The sequence below is a fragment of the Misgurnus anguillicaudatus genome, chromosome 23, assembly GCF_027580225.2.
Source record: "Misgurnus anguillicaudatus chromosome 23, ASM2758022v2, whole genome shotgun sequence".
Lineage (NCBI taxonomy): Eukaryota > Metazoa > Chordata > Actinopteri > Cypriniformes > Cobitidae > Misgurnus > Misgurnus anguillicaudatus.
In genome coordinates this window covers 24,565,590-24,585,860 of record NC_073359.2, presented here as the reverse complement: position 1 = coordinate 24,585,860, position 20,271 = coordinate 24,565,590, and the positions used below count along the sequence as shown (strand labels likewise).

At 37.8% G+C, this 20,271-nt stretch overlaps 1 protein-coding gene across 1 annotated transcript in view; it reads right to left on the bottom strand.

The window, feature by feature from the left end:
* Nucleotides 1-5,322: 5,322 nt before the first annotated feature.
* Nucleotides 5,323-20,271, bottom strand: part of zranb3 (zinc finger, RAN-binding domain containing 3) — an 83,679-nt gene continuing 68,730 nt past the window's right edge. Inside the window, exons 16-21 of the mRNA XM_073861581.1 lie at nt 17,284-17,385; nt 16,846-16,988; nt 13,165-13,296; nt 11,393-11,732; nt 7,907-8,038; nt 5,323-6,084 (exon numbers count right to left, since the gene is read on the bottom strand). Coding sequence (XP_073717682.1) covers nt 5,986-6,084; nt 7,907-8,038; nt 11,393-11,732; nt 13,165-13,296; nt 16,846-16,988; nt 17,284-17,385 — 948 coding nt within the window. The 3' untranslated portion in view covers nt 5,323-5,985. The remainder of the gene's footprint in view (nt 6,085-7,906; nt 8,039-11,392; nt 11,733-13,164; nt 13,297-16,845; nt 16,989-17,283; nt 17,386-20,271) is intronic.

The window sequence follows — 20,271 nt, the reverse complement described above, 5'->3', positions numbered from 1 at the left end:
AGATGGATGGCTAGATGGATGGACAGAGAAACAGATATATAGATAGATGAAAGTATTAAAGGATAGACAGACAGATAAAAGGATGGATGAATGATGGACAGATAGACAGACAGACTGACAGACAGAAACATAGATAAAAAGATAGAAAGATGGATGGATGGATAGTCAGGCAGGCAGGCAGACAGACAGACAGAATGATAGGAGATTGAATGGATAGACAAATAGACAGACAGACAGACAAACAGACAGACGGATGGACAGACAGATAGATAGATGGATGGACAATTAAATGGACAGACAGATATAAAAAAGGATGGATAGATAGACAGAAAGATAAAAGAATAGATAGATATAAAAGGATGGATAGATAGATAGATAGATAGATAGATAGATAGATAGATAGATAGATAGATAGATAGATAGATAGATAGATAGATAGATAGACAGATAAAGGGTGGACAAATAGACAGACGGATAAAAGGTTGAGTAGATAGACAGAAAGACAGTAAAATGATGAATAGATAGACAGAAAAAAAATTATGGATAGATAGACAAATAAAAGAAAGAATAGATGGATGGATGGATGGGTGAATAGATAGATGGATGGACAATTAGATAAAAAAATGGACAGACATAAAAAAGGACAAATAGAGACAGATAGATAAAATGATGGATAGATATACAGAAAAATAGATAGATAGATAGATAGATAGATAGATAGATAGATAGATAGATAGATAGATAGATAGATAGATAGATAGATAGATAGATAGATAGATAGATAGATAGATAGATAGATAGATAGATAGATAGATAAAAGGATGGATAGATAGACAGATAGATAAAAGGTGGACAAATAGACAGATAGATAAAAGGATGAGTAGATAGACAGAAAGACAGAAAAAAATGATTGATAGATAGACAGAAAGAAAAAATGATGGATAGATAGACAAATAAAAGAATAGATGGATGGGTGAATAGATAGATGGATGGACAATTAGATAAAGAAATGGACAGACATAAAAAGGCATAAATAGAGACAGATAGATAAAAGAATGGATATATATACAGAAAGATAAAAGGATAGATAGATAGATAGATAGATAGATAGATAGATAGATAGATAGATAGATAGATAGATAAAAGGATAGACAGATAGATAAAAGGATGGATAGAATAGACAGATAGATAGATAAAGGGTGGACAAATAGCCTGTAGATAAAAGGATGGATAGATAGACAGAAAAAATGATGGATACTAGATAGACAGATAAAAGAATAGATGACGGATGAATAGATAGATAGGATGGACAATCAGATAAAAAATGGACAGAAAGAAATAAAAAATGATGAATAGAGACAGATAGATACAATGATGGATAGAAAACAGATAGATAAATGATGGATGGATATACAGAAAGATAAAAAGATGGATAGATAGATAAAAGGATGGACAGATGGATAAAAAGATGGATAGGTAGACAAGACATACAGAAAAAGGGATAGACAGATAGACAAATAGGATGGAAAGACAGAAGGATAGGAGATTGAATCAATAGAAGAATAGACAGATAGATAAAAGGATGGATGGATGGATGAATGAATAATAGACAGATAGGATGGATGAATAGGCCATTTACCATGTGAAGTAGTTCCTGACATTTGGGTATCGCGCACTAAAAACACATTCTGTAACATAACTCTCATAACTTTTAAATGCACAACTTTATCTTCATTCATTTGGTCTTTAGGGCATTACTTCACACTGGGGAAAGTTTTCACAGAATGAATGGCGTTCCCTTAGAAACAGACACCAAACATTAGGTCACACCATTCCTTTATCTCCACATATCACACAGATGAAGATCTTTCAACAAGTCTGCGTGCATTTACCTGACCAGGGTCCGAATCCAACGACACAACACAAGCAGTCGCTGACACATCCGTAACTTTGACTGACAGTAGCTGAGTCTCCTACCCCGGAGCATCATTTCTACCCTACCCATCACTTTTATATTACCTCGTTTCATGTTATTGTTTAGTCTTTCTTTTCCCTCAGCCAACAAAAGAGAAAAAGTCATTTGAATCCGGCCTGCTTCAAAGATTCTCCGGGGGCGCGTCGGGACACGCGCCTTCATTTGACGCACGTTCAATGTCTCTCAGTCTCTGCGTTATTAAAGTTGTTGTGTCGCTTCGACTCTTTTGTTCTTGTAGGTAATAAAGCAACGCGGGCGTGCCGGTGGTCGCGGAGGTCCGAGTCCTCCGGCGTGAACCCTGATTTCTTTGACAGGCTGAGAAGTAATGACCATTACTCACCGGGCCCGTCGCGCGCTGACAGCACAGCTTCGGTAACCTCATTACACTGAAACCTCACACATCAACCCTTCCCAGTGACCCAAACGCTCTTTTTCACAGCACGGATCTGTCCTCTCTAGTTAAGGATTTACTTGGACGTTCATTTTAAAAGCAAAATGTGATAAAAATGGATTATAGGAGACATCAGTGTAGTGTAACCCAAAATGCACAGCGACTGAATGCTGCATGTTAACATCAAGCCTGCTTTTATAAAATGGTTACCATATATAATATTAAAGAAAAACGCATCTTTCATGAAGTAAAATGACTATGGCTTACCTTCCGCTGGAAAAAATAGTCCCTGATACTGTGAACGTTGTAACGTTAAACGCTGCGCAGTGATAACAGCCAATCAGAAGCAAGCACTGGATCTAACGATTTTATAACACACAACGTCTTGATCTTATTTTCTCACAAAAACTTTTTAAATGCATTAAAAGTTTTTTTTAAACAGAATCAGTAATTATCCTGTACATTTTAAAAACAGCCATTTTGTCTTCACCAAAATATAAGTGTAAGAAATGTGCGTTGTATTCTCACTCAAAACTCTTATTTCAAACTTCATTTTCACGCAGACAGCTTTAATTTTAAAACGTGCAAATTGCATTTGGATAATCATGATGTTCTTTGACTTCTTTAGCGCCTCAGTTTAATTCTGCTCAGGTGTGAGAAACGTTCGAGCGTGTGAATTAATGAAGCACGAGGAACCCAGTGAGCAACAGCTTCCTGTCTGTCACGGTTTATATAAAGATGTTCTCCTGCATCTCGCTTTTATCGAGTAGCCATCTAATTCCCTATTCAGGACAGACCGGAGACCGAATTTAGAGTAACAAGGTCAAACGTCCAATCTCGGGTGATACTCTTTGAATAGTTTTTGATCTTTTTGTGTTTTGTTCGGCCTCGACTCTAGCTTCAGAGACAGTCTTTGACTTTTGAAACCTTGATGAGTCTAGAAATATCATACTGGCAACAATAACAAGGGTGTTTGGTTTCTGCTTTTTTCTTTATTATAAAGCAAACACGCAGAAGAACTCACTGAACTGTATACGGTATGTCTACATAAAAACGTCGTCTACACTAAATACCCACGATACGGTTGAACCAGCTGCTATATCCGAGCTAAAATAGCAATGCAGTATCGATGCAAATATGCCACTTTTTATATACGCATACCCTACTGAAAAACAGCTTGGTTTTAGCTAGTCTCCCAGCTTGATATTTGCTGGTTTTGCTGGTGTAGCAAGCTGGCCTAGCTATGTTTGGTTTCCTTTTAAGCTAGTCTAGCTGGGCTAATATGATCAGGCTGGAAGACCAGTTGACCCACCAGCTTCGCCAGGCTGGGAGGACCAGCTTAAACCAGCTACTGCCACCTTAAACCAGCTACCAGCACTCAAAAAATGAACTTGGTTTTACTAAATAATTTCTTGCTCACTTTACTTAACAAACACAAGTAACTGCATATAATTACTTTAACTTAGTCATTTCAACAAAAGACTGTCTTGTCAGCTTTACTTCAAAATTATTTGTTCAGCCAATATATCATTGTCGCGTAAAAGTAACAGATTAATAAAACCAATACAGACTTGCATCTCATTGGCTGATGATGCTGCAGTGTATTATGGGTAAAGTGTTGTTCTGGCACCCTCTTGCAGAAGTGTAGCAGCATTAGGTACATGAGTAATAAGTGGCCAAGTATGAGTCAAATGAACTTGTTCTGATATATTTTAGAACAAAACAAACCAACAAACGGTTTGAAATGTATCACTGCATTTCAAATATGTTTGTGATATGTATGATAAACTGTAATTAAATAAAGGTTGTATTGAGCAGCTGCACTCTGATTGATTGATTCATTGTTATGGAGTTATTAAATCATTATTTTTAATTTTGTTTTCATCAATTAAATGTTTCATAATAGTGACTTAACTAGGATTTCTTTAGTCCATGCAACATTTAAATTGTCAATTTTACAAACTTTTTTAGTAAATACAACTTACATTTTATTTGTTGACATTACTTAAAGCTATGTGGAACCCACTTGACAAAGTTTTTTTTAAGCAAATCCAACTTTTTATTTTTTCGAGTGTGTGCTGGTCTTAGCTGGATTTTTCAGTACGGTAGGCATTCTTCAAATATTACTTTTTTTATCTTTTAATAAGATTAAAACCTCCACTTTGTTATTACCCATTGTCCCTGTTTTAGCCAAAATGTTTCTGTTTTACGAAACAGTGCATCAACAAAAACCTTTAACAGCTACTAGCACTTTAACTACACCTGATCGATTAGAAACAAGGTTCGAACTCGATTAGGAAAGCAAATATTAAATCAAATATTTTTTCGACCTCTTTCTCAAACAGCTGGCTTTTGGTCGGATTTGTTCTGTATGAACGATTTGGGCAGAGGGTAATGTTTTACGACGCCCGAGTGTTACGTAGACGGATTTTAAGGAGCTAATGTGTCTGGTAGCATCAATGTTAAGACGGCAAAATTGTAAAAATCTCCTTGGCAATATGCATTGCTCCGGTCTGTTGCCGTGGTGACGAGAGAAAGGCCCCCCTCCTTAGTTAGTTTACTGGAGAGGTAGATTAAAATAACACAAGTTTTGCCGCAGCACAACAATATGTGAACTGTGAATTACAAGCAGTATGTACACACATACGTACACTTCATTTTATATAATTTAGAGCTACTGTATAAATAAATAAATAAATTATACATATCTATATACACATATAACAGTATATTTATATAAATATTTTTTTTTATAATTATATATAATATAATTATAAATAAATAAAAAAATAAAATTATATATATATATATATATATATATATATATATATAAATAATTTGTTTAAATTGTTTTTTGCCCCAGGATTCACCTCATGAACTGTGCAGATCTGTTATTCAGGCAAAAGGTGAGAGAGGGAGGGAGGGAGAGACAGAGAGAGACATGAAAGAAAAAAAAAACATTTATTGCTTTTATTTAGTCAGTCAGATTTCAAATGCAACAAACTTTCCAGGGTTGCAAGGAAATAGTGAATCAAATACATTTAAAACCTCTCTTGTATGGTAGTTGTGTGCACATACAATAGTGCCGAACTATTTCAAAGTGTAAATATGAACGTTTCAGCCTGTGCCTCGCTCTCTGCACTGACCCAAAAATACCCAACAGCCTTTGCGGTTCTATGAGCCACAGTGGAACATTTTACTGCAAAGCTTTTTTTGCCGATCGCAGACATCCAACTCTCTTCGGATTACAAAACATTTGTATTTGCAGGCTTAAGTGTTTTGCAAATGCGTACTCGGAGAACAAGCCGGATTCAAGCCTGGGTCACTCATATGAGCACCACAAGGGCTAACTACTCTGTTGAACAGTTTTATGCTTATAATATAAAAGTATTTACGTTTTGTGCACATCATTATATGTAAAAGTGCAAAATTCTAGCCTGAGACATCAGTAAAGAAAACAACTGCCTGAGGTTCATCAATAATGATCGTTAACACCACAGATGTTTGTATATAGCACCTGTGACGTTACGTGCAAGCAGGTCGTTTCCAAGGCAACTATTTTATTTTTTGATCTATGATTTTTTGCTATTGATACAAGGTGCATAAAATACAGAACGTCTTATTTCTTCACGAAGAATCGTGTGATGTCAGACGCCAGTTTGGTGGCAGCCTGGTCTCGTTTCATCTGACCTCTATCTTTGGCCTGCTGCGCCGTCCTCTGCAAAAAAAAAAACATTCACAAATTCACCACTTAATAGTAAAAATGTTAATTATTATATTTCATAATATAAATATTATAAGCTTGTGGTTTAATAATATTATAATTATGTAGTGGTGCGCGGGGCAAAAACTAACACAGGGTTAATTGTATCACGGACTGTTTACATTGTTGCACAAGGTTGAGCGTTTTGTTTTTCTGGTATTTTTTTCACGCTGCCAAAAGACGATCTACCGCAAATTATTGTAAATGTAAAATGTTTTTCCAGAGAGTTATTAGGGACTTTAAAGAAATAGTCTACTCATTTTCAATATTAAAATATGTTATTACCTTAACTAAGAATTGTTGATACATCCCTCTATCATCTGTGTGCGTGCACGTAAGCGCTGGAGCGCGCTGCGACGCTTCGATAGCATTTAGCTTAGCCCCATTCATTCAATGGTACCATTTAGAGATAAAGTTAGAAGTGACCAAACACATCAACGTTTTTCCTATTTAAGACGAGTAGTTATACGAGCAAGTTTGGTGGTACAAAATAAAACGTAGCGCTTTTCTAAGCGGATTTAAAAGAGGAACTACACTTCCCGGCACAACAGCACTTTTGGGAGTACTTCGACTTGCCTGAAAAGTCCGCTCCCCTTCTCACTCTCCTAATGGGAGAGGGAGGGTGTAACTGCGCCGAGTCGAAGTACTCCCAAAAGTGCTATTACGCCATAAAATATAGTTTCTCTTTTAAATCCGCTTAGAAAAGCGCTACGTTTTATTTTGGACCACCAAACTTGCTCGTATAACTACTCGTCTTAAATAGGAAAAACGTTGATGTGTTTGGTCACTTCTAACTTTATCTCTAAATGGTACCATTGAATGAATGGGGCTAAGCTAAATGCTATCGAAGCGTCGCAGCGCGCTCCAGCTTACAAGCAATACTTGAAAACCTTGAATACTTAAAAATCGTTAAAATTAGCTTAAATGTAAAACATTTGAACACATATTATATAAAAGACTTGTGGTACAATCATAAATTGACGCAATTATGCCATAAAACATAAAATTTATTTACATAATCACCTTTGGGGTAAGTTGTAACATTTGCACTTCTGTCACGTTTGGTGTAATTGTCCAAGAATGGTAAGTAATAGAAACAAACTTCAAATGTGCATTTGTAGAAGAGATGTGTGTGTTGCTTGTGTAAAAATATAATTAATCAAACTTAAATATTTTTTGAATGATTGAACCAGGGGCGTAGCCCGAAGGGGGCCTGGATGGATTTACATGTCCGGCCCCCTCAGATTTCCAATTGCTTAAAATAAAATAAGAAAATGTTGATTCTTAGTCTGATTGATAGATTGATCAATCAAAATGCTGCGCGGTAAAATGCAGCTATTTTCAAACTTGACTGGATTAGCTCATGTCACGCATACGCTGTCATCTTCGCATGAGAGTTGCCCCCTCATTTTAGGATAGGACCCCCCAAAAATAAAATTCTGGCTACGCCCCTGGATTGAACCAAAACCAAAGAGCTTTAGGTTGTGCCCCGTTCTCCCCTACCGTCAATTGTACTTTATGTAACTCTCAAACCATGCAAGCTACAGCAATTTTTAATGCAACTTGACTAAACGACGCATAACCAATGTGTCTTCTTTGGTCAAATGTATATTTCAGGTCAACTACTATCTAGATGACAAGGTTAATTCATGCTACTTGAATAATAACCCATCTAGTTAAATGGGACAGATATTTAAAGACTCAACCAAGCAGTATGTTGGCAATAGCAGTATGTTCTCCCCCAGTCGTATATTAGGATGCGGATGAAATATGGTACCATGCGATGACAGACGGTGCAGAGCGTTTGAAGATTCTCCAGTGTGCACTGCCCTCCTCCTCTGTAAACTGGGTTAATGTGATCAACCTGCCAAAACTGGCCTTCCGCTGGATTCTGTATCATTTCATTAAGCTGCAATACACAAAAAATATTATTACCTGTATGCATTATTATATATACGTATTATTTATAACGTAAAGCTCGTTATATTTTCCTTTTGTTGTTGAATAGCTACTTCGCCGATCTTATATTGCACAACCCATCGGGAATTCTGGGATATGTAATTCCGAACTTCTCCGCAGGCTTCGACAGACCACCATGGTAAGGGACTCCAGGTGTTTCGAGGGATTAAAAGCTTTAGTGGAAATAAGCGGGAACTGGAATTGGAAGAGGCGTTCGGAATGAAAGGAAACCACAGCCAAAGCGTTGGCATTTCTGTCCGTGGTTGTTTTTAGACTAACGGTCTCCAGGGAAACCGCGGCGCTAGGAATCAATGGGCTCCTTACTTCTCAACAGAGTTGAGCCAACGATTATCCTAAACCTCTTAGGAGCCCCGAGGGTCGAGTCGGACGTAACCTCGAGTACTAACCTCGGAAGTCGATAAGTCACCACGTACGCGAAAGAAAACGTGCGCAGCAAAAAAAAAACCCCGCACATTTCTCTATAACAATCCGTCGTATGACAGTGAGCTTGTTTGTGTGTTTGGGGCACTTTGAGCTTAAAGTGTGTTATCGATCCTAGCGTGGACGCTCGGCGCTCTAACAGAAAAGCCAAACAAAAATCAAACCAGTACCTCTCGTAGCAATGCGCTGTGGGAAAAATCAATGCCAATTTGACAGAGCAGGCGTTCTGTTAACGCTGGATTCTCAGGAGAGGACTGCTAGTGTTTGTGTGCGTGTGTGTATATTTGTTGGTGTTGGACACAATGAGGGCACATTTTTGTGTGTGTGACGGTGAATGGTGCTGATAACTCTATAGAGAAAGTCAGAGAGCAGACGCCCAAGGCCGCGAGCAGTTATTGCTTTTGCAAACTAAAGAGGACGTCTTTATTTATCTTTATCTGTAAGCAATATTTTCTCAATAAAACCTACACTCTAATGTTAGATAATTCGACTAATGCGCTTTTGGAAACGACTAATGCGCTATAGGGAAAACCTTCGGCCGACTGTTCAGACTGAAATTAGTCTTTGCCGTACAGCTAATGTTAATTCGACGAACTTCCTTTAAAGAAGGTATTAAGGCCAATCAGTAGGAATTTCTTTTTGGGGTCAATTTTAAATCTACATAATGACACAGATGGTTAAATTCAGAAAATAGGTGATTAAAGATGTCTGTAAGAAAGTCTTTTGATTTGGTATGGTTGGTAACCAAACAACAATGGCCTCCATTGACTTAATGTACGGACACAAAACCCAAGAAACATTTTTGTGATTCGCAGATGAGTCATATACCGGTTCTGAATGACATAAGGGTGAATAAATAGTAAAAGTTTTTTTTGGGGGGGTGAACAATCCCTTTAAAGAAGCTTTTACCATTACTTCGACTTACTTGAATTTTAAAGGGGACATATTATCATGCAAATCCGACTTTTTCCCATAAGTGCTGTAATTGGTGCCCCAGTGCTAGAAAATGCGAAAATAACAACCTAGTACCTTAGTTTTGGTAAACCATTCTCTGCAAACACGTGAAAAAATAGGCCATTGAAATTTGGCTCCCCTTGTGATGTCAGAAGGGGATAATACCGCCTCTTAATCTACAATATCCAACCACGGCACTGCCATGCAGAGGTCAACTCATTTGCATTTAAAAGGACACACCCAAAACGGCACATTTTTGTAGCTTCTACAAAGTGGCAATTTTAAAGAGCACCTATTTCATTGCTAAAAAACTACGTTATTTTGTGTATTTGGTATATTACAATGTGTCTGCATGGCTTATGGTTAAAAACACATTATTTTCCACATACCGTACATTTTTGTAGCTCCAGATTTCATTCTCTTCCTGAAATGCACAGATTTGAAAAGCTCCGTGTCCCTTATTGGCCAGCTAATCTGTACATTGAGATCAAGCGTGCCGCACAAGGCCTGAAAAGTGAAGCCAAAACGTCTCGATCGCCCCCCAGTGGTCCCAGTATAGGTCATAAACCCCGCCTCCCCATGTTATTCAATGGGTCTTGAGACCAACTAAACAATTTAATTACACTTCAATTATTTTTTTTCCAAAGCTGGTGTCTGTCATTTACTGTAGTTTTAATCACGTTGATGTAAATTCAAATGTTTGCTTTTAGTTAGTTATTTAAAGCAACACTATGTAGTTTTTTACCTTTAAATAATGTCTCTAAAATTATTTCAGTGATAGAACAATTTTTAACTGGACAAATTGTACTGTTGCTGCAACCTGAGCAGCCTCCTAGCTGCTACAAGCACACTCTGAAAGTGGAGGTGGAGGGAAGAGCATACAGCCCCGCCCCTCCCCCTGCCTGCACAAGAGTGTCTGATACCAGGCACTGTTGCGCTTTTCAACCACATGGGGGAGCTGTTAGTCATTTTTACATGGAAACTACATAGTGTTGCTTTAATGCTATAAAAACGGTAGTGTCACGTCATGATTGACAGCTGTAATATGCGCATTCTGCAAGAGCGAGGGCGGGGCCTTGCTTTTGCGCTTTACTTCCTGCTCACTACTGCGGCGGACTGGTCCCGAAATCGCTACTGCGCAGACTCAAGATGTCAGCGGCGTATCGGGACCCTGACGGCTTCACTTTCACCAATGGAAGAGAGCGAATGGGCGTCGTCCATCGTTTTTTACAGTCTATGATTGTGATTGGCCCGAAAACCTCTGCAGGAAATGTAACGCTCCTTACCATGTTTGAAAGAAACTTACAGGCTATGAGTCCGAAGCGGGAGGAGTAATGATAATGGCGGTCTTTACTACATCACAAATCCCAGGAAGTAAACCGTTGCCTACAATACGTGTGTTTGTTGTAGTCCAAGAAAAAAGATTTACGTTGGAGATGATAACTCGCGTCATCGTTTACTTTGGGGTATGATTTTTTGCATATCGTTAACATGTACTAATACACACTTACACACCAGCGGAAATGTAAAAACGTGAATCAGAAAATAGGTGCTCTTTAGCATGTTATAATAAATTATCTATATGGTATTTTGAGCTAAAACTTCACATACATACTCTGGGGACACCAAAGACTTATTTTACATCTTAAAAAAGGCTTGTGAAATGTCCCCTTTAAGTCCGCCTGTGGTGAAAATCAAGGCGGAGACTAATTTGCATATGCATAGATCTGTGTATAATAAATGAGGGAATTGTATTTAAGCAGTTTAAAAGCATGTAGAAACTTTTGTTATGATGCCCCTAGATGAGTTTTAAGTGACTACAGGGAGACTTTAACAAACCCCTACCCACGTTTATAAAACAAAAGCGAAGCACATCTCATTCTGCCCTTGTAGCTTATCCTGCTCTCACCTGCTTCAAAGGAAGTTGTGCCAACCAGGTATTATCCAAGATCTCCTTGCGGTGCGTCCGCGGGGCGTCCCGGACCTGCAGGTAGAGCTGGTGGGCGTTTAGTCCGCAGTGCTGACACACACCCTGCTCGGTCTCCAGAACTCGGGCGCGCATGAAGCCCTGATTGGAGCGCAGCTGGAAGTCCTCCATGCAGGCGGGACTGCAGAAGCCTCCTGCCCAGCCGGAGTGATTTCCGCTGGGCTTCTGGCAGGACAGACACAGGGGCGTCCCTGCCGAGTCCAAGGCCTGCAGGTAACCGGATTCAGAGTTTGCCCGGTCACACGCCGAGCTCTCGGCTTCGCTGCGGACACAAACACGCACACACAAATGTTACAAAGTGTATTGTCACGTTTTTAAAGACGGCCTGCTCGTTCCAAATAAAATGTTAGTGTTTTTTGTACCAGACGTAAAATCATCCTACATAATGTGAAGAAAATATAATTTTGATATCTTTAATATTGACTGAATTAATTGAAAAATTCAAACTACGTTGCTCCAAATCTCATCATAAGATTACAAGACTTTAGCCAGAGCACAAATTTGAGTTTTGGGAACATTTCTGTGCCGACTAGTCAATCTAGTGTTTATTACTTATTATTTATAAATGATTAAATGTACGTCTGTATAAAAAAGGCCTAACTTGTCCAAACAGTGTACCCCACAAAATCCACCCTTACGTTTCTCTTTATATTTCTTGATAGATTTCAAAAATCTTCTGTACTCGATCAATTCTCAACCATGACTCTCTCGCTTCCTCTTTTCTCCATTTCTTTCTCTCCATCTCCTAAAAATATCCAGCCCCAGACAGCGCTCAGTACGTCGCAATTTTTCCTCCTGCGGTTTCCATGGAGACGCCGCAGCGCTCGCATATGTGTGTGCGCGCGGATTAAGCCCTTATCCTCTGCACTAAGCATTCTTCAGCACGCACTACACACACACACAAGCACAGATCCTAGGTTTACGAGGTTAACCGTTAGCTACCACAAATAATTACATGCGGAAATGCACTTTGGAAATAAATCGTGCCAGTTTCCTCTAGGACCGATGCGAATAAACGTATATCTGTCGGCGGCGGTGCCCGCCCTGACTGCGGGGAAAGTAATTTGATGATTTAAAAGCAAAGTGAAATACGTATATATATTCATTTTCATTTTTGGATTGGATACACCTGCGGTAGCAGCACGTCGTAGTTCGGCGAGATGAGAAGTCAGAGAGGTTTTGTTAAAGAAAGATCTTTCTTTATACGTACAAAGAAAGTGTGGGATCAAAAAAACGTACGGTACGGGGTGTGTGTGTGTGCACGCGTGCTGATGACTTCATCAATTGACACATAAATGGGAACGAGTGTCTTTATTGAGATATTAATCAGATTGCTGTTTATTTGTACGTGTGGCCACTTCATCAATCCTCCTCATATGGGAAAGAATCTCTTCACCGTGATTTTTGTCATAAAAGGCTGTTGAGATAACACTCGGGGAAGAGTTGCTTTCGCTTTTTAAAGGTTTCAAAGCTTGAATTATCCACCAATCCCTCGTCGGTATCTAGAATTGTGAGCGTGAGACAATTCAAACATTTTTTTCTGGTCGCCCACACTGCTGAGATCTCAGTGTTCAAGTCCAAAGGTCCCACCTACACATCTCTCGATTGTGTTTAACAGGAAGTAGTTATTAACATATGGCACCCATACTTTTTCACGCTGTATGTGTGTTGTGTGTGCGCGTATGTCCTCAAACCTGTCGGTCTGGTCAGCTGATTTGGTTTTTCTTTTAGGGACGACACTGTCCTTGTTGATGATGCGGATAACCCCGCCCTCTTTTTGGGCCACAGCGATGGAGGTCTGAGCTACATCTTGTTTGGAAAGATATCTAAGAAAGAAGTATCAGTGTGAATTGTAAGTTAGGACATTAGATTATTATAATAATAAGCACAGTACAGTATCTAATACCGTACGACACAGCAGTGCTGATCTTTGTGTAACAGAACATTAAACTAAGACTCTGCGTGAATACTGAATTAAATTTAAAAATGTAATTAAAAACATTAAAAACTAAACATTCAAAACTAATTAAAAAGTAATTAAATTCCCCAAACCAATAATTTAATATGATTTAGCCAGGTTTTATGTCAGGCAAATCTTTTTAAAAAGAAACAATGTAACATGGAAACACTTTATAATGATGTCATATTAGTGAATTAACAAATGAAGACTTCAGAAGCGAAACCCTTTGACATGTTTTCTTGTAGATGAGCATATTTTTATCAGGCTCTTACGTTTACGTTCAGTAATTTCACTTTAATGTTAATGAACAGCTTATTCGTCAGTAATTCAAATTCTTTAATTTCACAAATTTTACTTAAAGGGATAGTTCACCCAAAAATTTAAATTCCGTCATCATTTACTCACCCTCATGTTGTTATAAACCTGTATACATGTTATGATTTAAACAAAGGAAGACACTTTGAGAAATGTTTGTAACTAAACCGTTCGTTGACCCCATTCACCTCCATAGTAGGAAAAAATAATACTATGGAAGTAAATGGGGTCCATGAACAGTTCTCAAAATATCTTCCTTCGTGTTCATCAAAACTAAGAAATGTATACAGGTTTGTAACAACATGAGAGTGAGTAAATGATGACAGAATTTTCATTTTTATGTGAACTATCCCTTTAAGTCATGTATTTAAAAATGTAACAGTCTTTCGCTGCAAAACCCTCTAAGTGCATGCAAGCTTTTTGAGCAAAAACCTATTTTTTGGACAAGACATAGTACTGTAAATAGTTGCAAAATCTCTGAAGATGTAACTAGAAACATTCCAAATGTTGTAATGTAAAAATGAAGAAACTGAACCACACGTTGGGGGTGCTGTGATCCATGTAACTGCCACATTGGTTTTGTCTTTTATGTTCACATTCAAGTTGTATTTCTGAATATCCAGGTTTAAGCGACTTTGAAGTGAAAGTATTTGATGAACATATAATACATGTCGAGAGCAATCGATTAATATCATTATCTAATTTTTTAAGGAGTTTAGCGACTTTTGCATTTGAGCTCCTCATTTCCTCTTATGCTACGTACACACCATACTCGTAGCATCGTGTTCATCGCTTTAGATTACTTGCGGGATTTAACTTTGAGTAATGCGAATATTTCGTTGGGTTGAATATTTGCAAAAGACGCAAATAGACGCAAAAGAAGCAAATTGGGCAATGCGTTTGCCGCGAAAAAAATCATTATTCGCTTCAAACGCGATTAAAAAAAGCCTTTTTTAGCAAAAACCTCAACTTTAAAAAAAATCCATAGTTCCTCGCTTTAGATTACTTGCAGGATTTAACTTTGTGTCATGCAAATGTTTCGCTTGAGTTGAATATTTGCAAAAGACACAAACAGACGCAAATAGATGCAAACTTGCGTGGGCAATGCAAACGAAGCGAATTGGTCAGTGCGTTTGCCGCAAAAACACACGCGTTATTCGCCTCAAACGCGTCTTTGCGGCAAACGCGCTTAAAAAAGCCTTAAATATCTTTCCTTAGACGCAAAAGACGCAAATAGACGCAAACTCGTGCGGGCAATGCAAATGAAGCGAATTGGGCAGTGCGTTTGCCACGAAAAAACTCGTTATTCGCCTCAAACGCGTCTTAACGGCAAACGCGATTAAAAAAAGCCTTAAAGCCTTTTTTAGCAAAAACCTCAACTTTAAAAAAAATCCAGAGTTCCTCGCTTTAGATTACTTGCGGGATTTAACTTTGTGTCATGCAAATTTTTCACTTAAGTTGAATATTTGCAAAAGACACAAATAGACGCAAATAGATGCAAACTTGCGTGGGCAATGCAAATGAAGCGAATTGGGCAGTGCGTTTGCCGCGAAAACACGCGTTATTTGCCTCAAAGCGTCTTCACGGCATACGCGCTTAAAAAAGCCTTAAATATCTTCCTTTAGACGCAAAAGACGCAAATAGACGCAAACTCGTGCAGGCAATGCAAATGAAGCGAATTGGGCAGTGCGTTTGCGCGGCAAACGCGCCGTCCAATTTGCATCACCCACACGAGTTTGCGTCTATTTCGAGGGGCAACCTTCCGATCTCTCTGATGAAGCCAATACGAAAGTGACTTGCAATTCATCGACTGTCCGCTAGAGTCTGGCTCCAAAAGGGAGTCAATTCCCATAGACCTCCATGTTAAAATGGCCAACTTTACAGTAGAAAATAATATGTTTACAGCCTGGTACAAAAAGTGTTTTTGGTCTATATAGCTAATTTTGCCCTTCATGACAACTATGAGGGAGGTGAATTTTTTGTTAACTCATTCAATAAAATTATATTAAGCCTTAAAATTCTGCATAATTAAGGGCGTGGCCAGTTGAGTGACGAGTGAACAGCCACTGCTGTCACTAGAATCGAGCTAGGCGGGCATGGTTTCAGCAACCAGCCACCTCATCTTTACCCATGTCCCGCCTCTTTACCCATTTTCGGTTATCTACAAGTGATTCGCAGTGACGCGCGGCCAAGATGGCGACGGCAGGCAACGCCTACTTTAAGCTTCAAAAATGATCTTCACAAACTAATGGGTGATGTCACGGACACTACGTCCATATTTTTTTTACAGTCTATGGTCTATTCGCTTCTTTTCATTGACTTGAAAAAAGCGTCTGGTGTGTTTGGCCCATAAGGCCTTTATCAATCTTAGTACATGTAAACTTTAACATTTACTAATACATATTTAAAATCAAACATTGTATAACGGTTATTACTTGACTATTTACCTCATAAGTAAGGTAAGGAACATTAAATATTCATTTGAAATATTTTATTAGCTCATTTTGGACAAATGCAGACCTTCTGCGAAGAAAAACCTGTTTATTTTCGACAAAAAGACATTCAAATGTCACAAACATGCTATTTGGTTTAATTATTTGTAAATATAATATCTGTAAAATATTATATTTGTTATTAAAAAATATTTATATTTAATTTTTGTGTAATATTAAACTGTACCTGTCAAAATAATTTTTATTAGATTTGAGTCGCAAATGGCTAATCAGAATCAAACATTCCAATGAGCCGTGTAATAACGTTATTTCATGCACAATGAATTTAACATGAAAAATTATCAGTTAAGTAAGATTAAGAAATATCATACAAATATATTGCTAGCTAATGCATGATCTGTTACCAATAAAGTAAAATTAATATATATACATATAAAACATTAAATACATTAAAATACAGAAAAAGACAAAAACATTAAGAGAAATTAATAACAAATATTAAAACATACATAATTAAAACAAAGTTCAAATGACTGTTTAATGTAAATTCTGAGTGAAAGACAAAAATTGATGTGGTAAGTGTTTGACACCCATCAGATGTTGATCTATCCCCCTCTCCAGCCGTGATTGTGTGTGTGTTTTCTTGCCTGGAGGTGCTGCTGTGGCGTCTCTGTGATTGTGTGATCTCCTCCAGCAGAAGAATGGGGCTGTGAAAGACTCTTCCAGTCTTCCTCACCATCCTCTGCCTCATCGCAGTGAGAGAGCTCCACTCCCGCACAAAACGCACAACCTGCCTCGAACGCACACAAATATGAATATACTTGCACGCAAACATGCATGCATACACACACACACACACACACACACACACACACAAGCATGCATACACATAAACATACACTCACGTACACAAACACACACGTGCCATACACACACATGCACATACAAACAAGTGAGCACATGCATGCACGCACACATACAAACATGCATATACAAACACACGTGTGCTTCAGTATTTTAAAATATCTGATGAAACTTTATTTAAAACCACTGTCTGACACACACGCCCAAGCACCCACACACACCTGTCTCCTGTTCTCCATGCGGCTGAATTCTGGTGGCAGTTCTTCCCAGTTCTGTAGCCTGATATCCAAAGGAATAAAGTTACAGTGGAGCGGGCATCCGTCCTGCAAACACACACAAACACACCTGAAATGACACCGCACACAGATGGCATCACCTCTTTCTGTCAAGATCTTGAACAGCAGGGTGAGAATTGTCTTAGGGTACAGACATGTGAATGGAGCTACAGATGACATCCACTACCCAACTAACTAGAGGTAGACGGAAAAGTTTGTTTTTTACTAGACAAACAGCTTCCTTTATGTCACATTATGCAAATGAGACAATTGCAAAACTAGGTAATGTGCAAATACACTGAATAATATTTTTTATATTTAAATTTTTTATATATTTTTAATATTTTATAATATTTTAAATAAATCAAATTTTAGTGTTTATTGCCAAAACGCTAAAAAAAGAAAACTCTATTATATAAACAATTATAAATATTTTGTCTGGTATTTATTTATGCGAAAGTAACATATTTATTAATAAAGTCGGTCGGTATAGTCTAAAAATTAGCTAGTATGTAACTGCGTTTCCATTACAGATTTGCACAAAACTTGTGTGATATTTACTAAATAATGATAAACTTTTGCGAAACGACAGCGTTTCCACTAATCGATGATATGCGACTAAAAAAAATTTTTTTCTTGCGCATAAGTCATTCCAAACATCACATCTACTGATGTTGGTATGTTTACTAATATCACATCCACCGCACAAGCCTTTATTTTTAACCGAAGGAGACGTAAGAGTATTATCCAAACAAATTTAACGCCCCTTATATTTGGGACTGGCAACATATTGGCTTTTCTTATAGTTAACTGTTCGAGGTTTGAGTACATAACGCGTCATCTTCAAATAATTAAGTGACTTGCGTACATCAGGTGACCTAAAAATGTGAATAAACTGTTTCCTTTGCAGTTTTGCAAAATACACCTTTTCTGCCTGAAAAAGTAAAGGTGCGTTCACACCAGACCTGGAAGAGGTGGCAAAAACGCGCTATTCACTCGTAGGTGGACGCTGGGACATTTAGAGTTTACTCGCTTAATTCGCGCATGAATTCTAGTAATTCAAGACATTCATGCCTAAATTCGCATCAAGGGAGGGGTTTATATAGCTCATATTGAGTCAACTCACTAGATTGACCAACCTCACTCACTTTCTTCCAAACAAGATCCTTTAAATTCCTGTAAAAGTACGAAGATGTCTCGTATAGCGATGATGATTGTCCTCCATTGTTTTGTTTTTCTGCCTCCGCTCGCTTTCTGTAATCACGTCACTGCTAGAGCAAGCTCCTGATTGCTTAATGTGGCGCAAAAATTCGCCAAAGTTCAGATTTTTCAACTTGCGCGGATTACGCGTCAACGCTCAATTTGTGTGTTCCGCGTAGTGCTGCGCAGTTGATCCATAATTCGTACGGATCACGACCCACGGTTCGACTCGCCTGTGATTCGCGGATTAACACGCACATATTATTTGAACGCGTTTCAAAGGTTTGCAAATGTTAACATTCAAGTGATTTTAAACAATTTAACCACAAAAGCCGCTAAAGTTAGCAGTTTACTTTACGCACAAATGCACATCCGGTTGAATGTGTCCGGTCCAGCTCCAGTCAGACGTGATCATCCTTTTAAGATCGGCAGATTCAGAACTCTTGATGTGTAAACTTTAGATAGTTGCGTCACTGTATCTCATACTGTAGTGTATTAAAATACATTTGGCTAATAGAGCACTGAAAAACAACCTAACGTTTTTATGTGGGACGACTATTTATGCTGCACCGTTTGTAATTCGCCCTCTGTCTGTGTGTGTGCAGGCGTTAAAGGGGAACTCAATACTGCACACACAGAGAGATACGTTTCATAGAGCAAGCGAACATAAAATTTTTCTGTTCTTGACAGGGCAAATACAAACAAAATGATCTCCGCAGTATTCTTTTTCTAATAAAAACATTTGTTTATGTCTAAAGTGTGTGTATAGATTAAAAGCAGAAACCAGTCTGTGCCTATTTGGTCTTAAAGAGACAGTGAAATCAATTAACCTACTTAAGTCTGTGTCATTAATGTTAATCAAACAACTCAAAGAGAAAATCACTTCTGAAGCTCTAAAAAATTATAATTACATTTAATTAATACAAAAAATACAGTGTTATTATTTAATTTATTCGATTTCTGTACCTAACGCTAATTTAAGAACTTACTTAACTCATTCACCGCCATTGACGAGTTATCTCGTCATTTATAAGTTCATATTTAACTAATAAACGTGCCTTTCTGGACGAATTTCAAAGTGAAATTTTATCCACCAGATGGCGCCAAAACGAATTTATCAAAAACGGAAGTTAAAAAGAGATAATGATTTATTTTAACTGCGTTTATGTTTGATAGTCATTCTGAGTCTGATCTCTAACATACATTTCTTTACAAAAACGCAATTTTGTAAGCTTTTTGGTCAAAATGTTGTATTTTTGAAGAGAAATATCCATATTTCAGTGGTAAATTAAGTAGAAAAAGTAAATATATAATGAAACGTTTTTTCCCCATTTTGTTTGTTTGTTTGTTTGAAAGCAGAGGGTGTGTTCTTTAATTTGATATAATTTGTATGTTTATATATTTATAGAAAATAATTTTTCCTGCAAGGAATTTTGTGAAAATTTTGTTAAAATCACAAAAATGCAGGTGGGCAACTTTTCTCAAAAAGGCTGGCGGTGAATGAGTTAATGTGGCACTTTGTTCTTTTTATAAATGTTTGTAATTTCTTGATTTGTTATTAGATTTTTCCTATCCTTTTTTTTGCTGATCAGAAAAATAATCTGATCCGTGCCTCAAATCCGTAATGTGATCCGAACCGTGAGTTTGTGATCCGTTGCACCGCTAGTTCCACGTCATTCCTGCTTATCGTGCTGCATGATGCCTATTCACGCCATTGCATTGACTTAACATGTA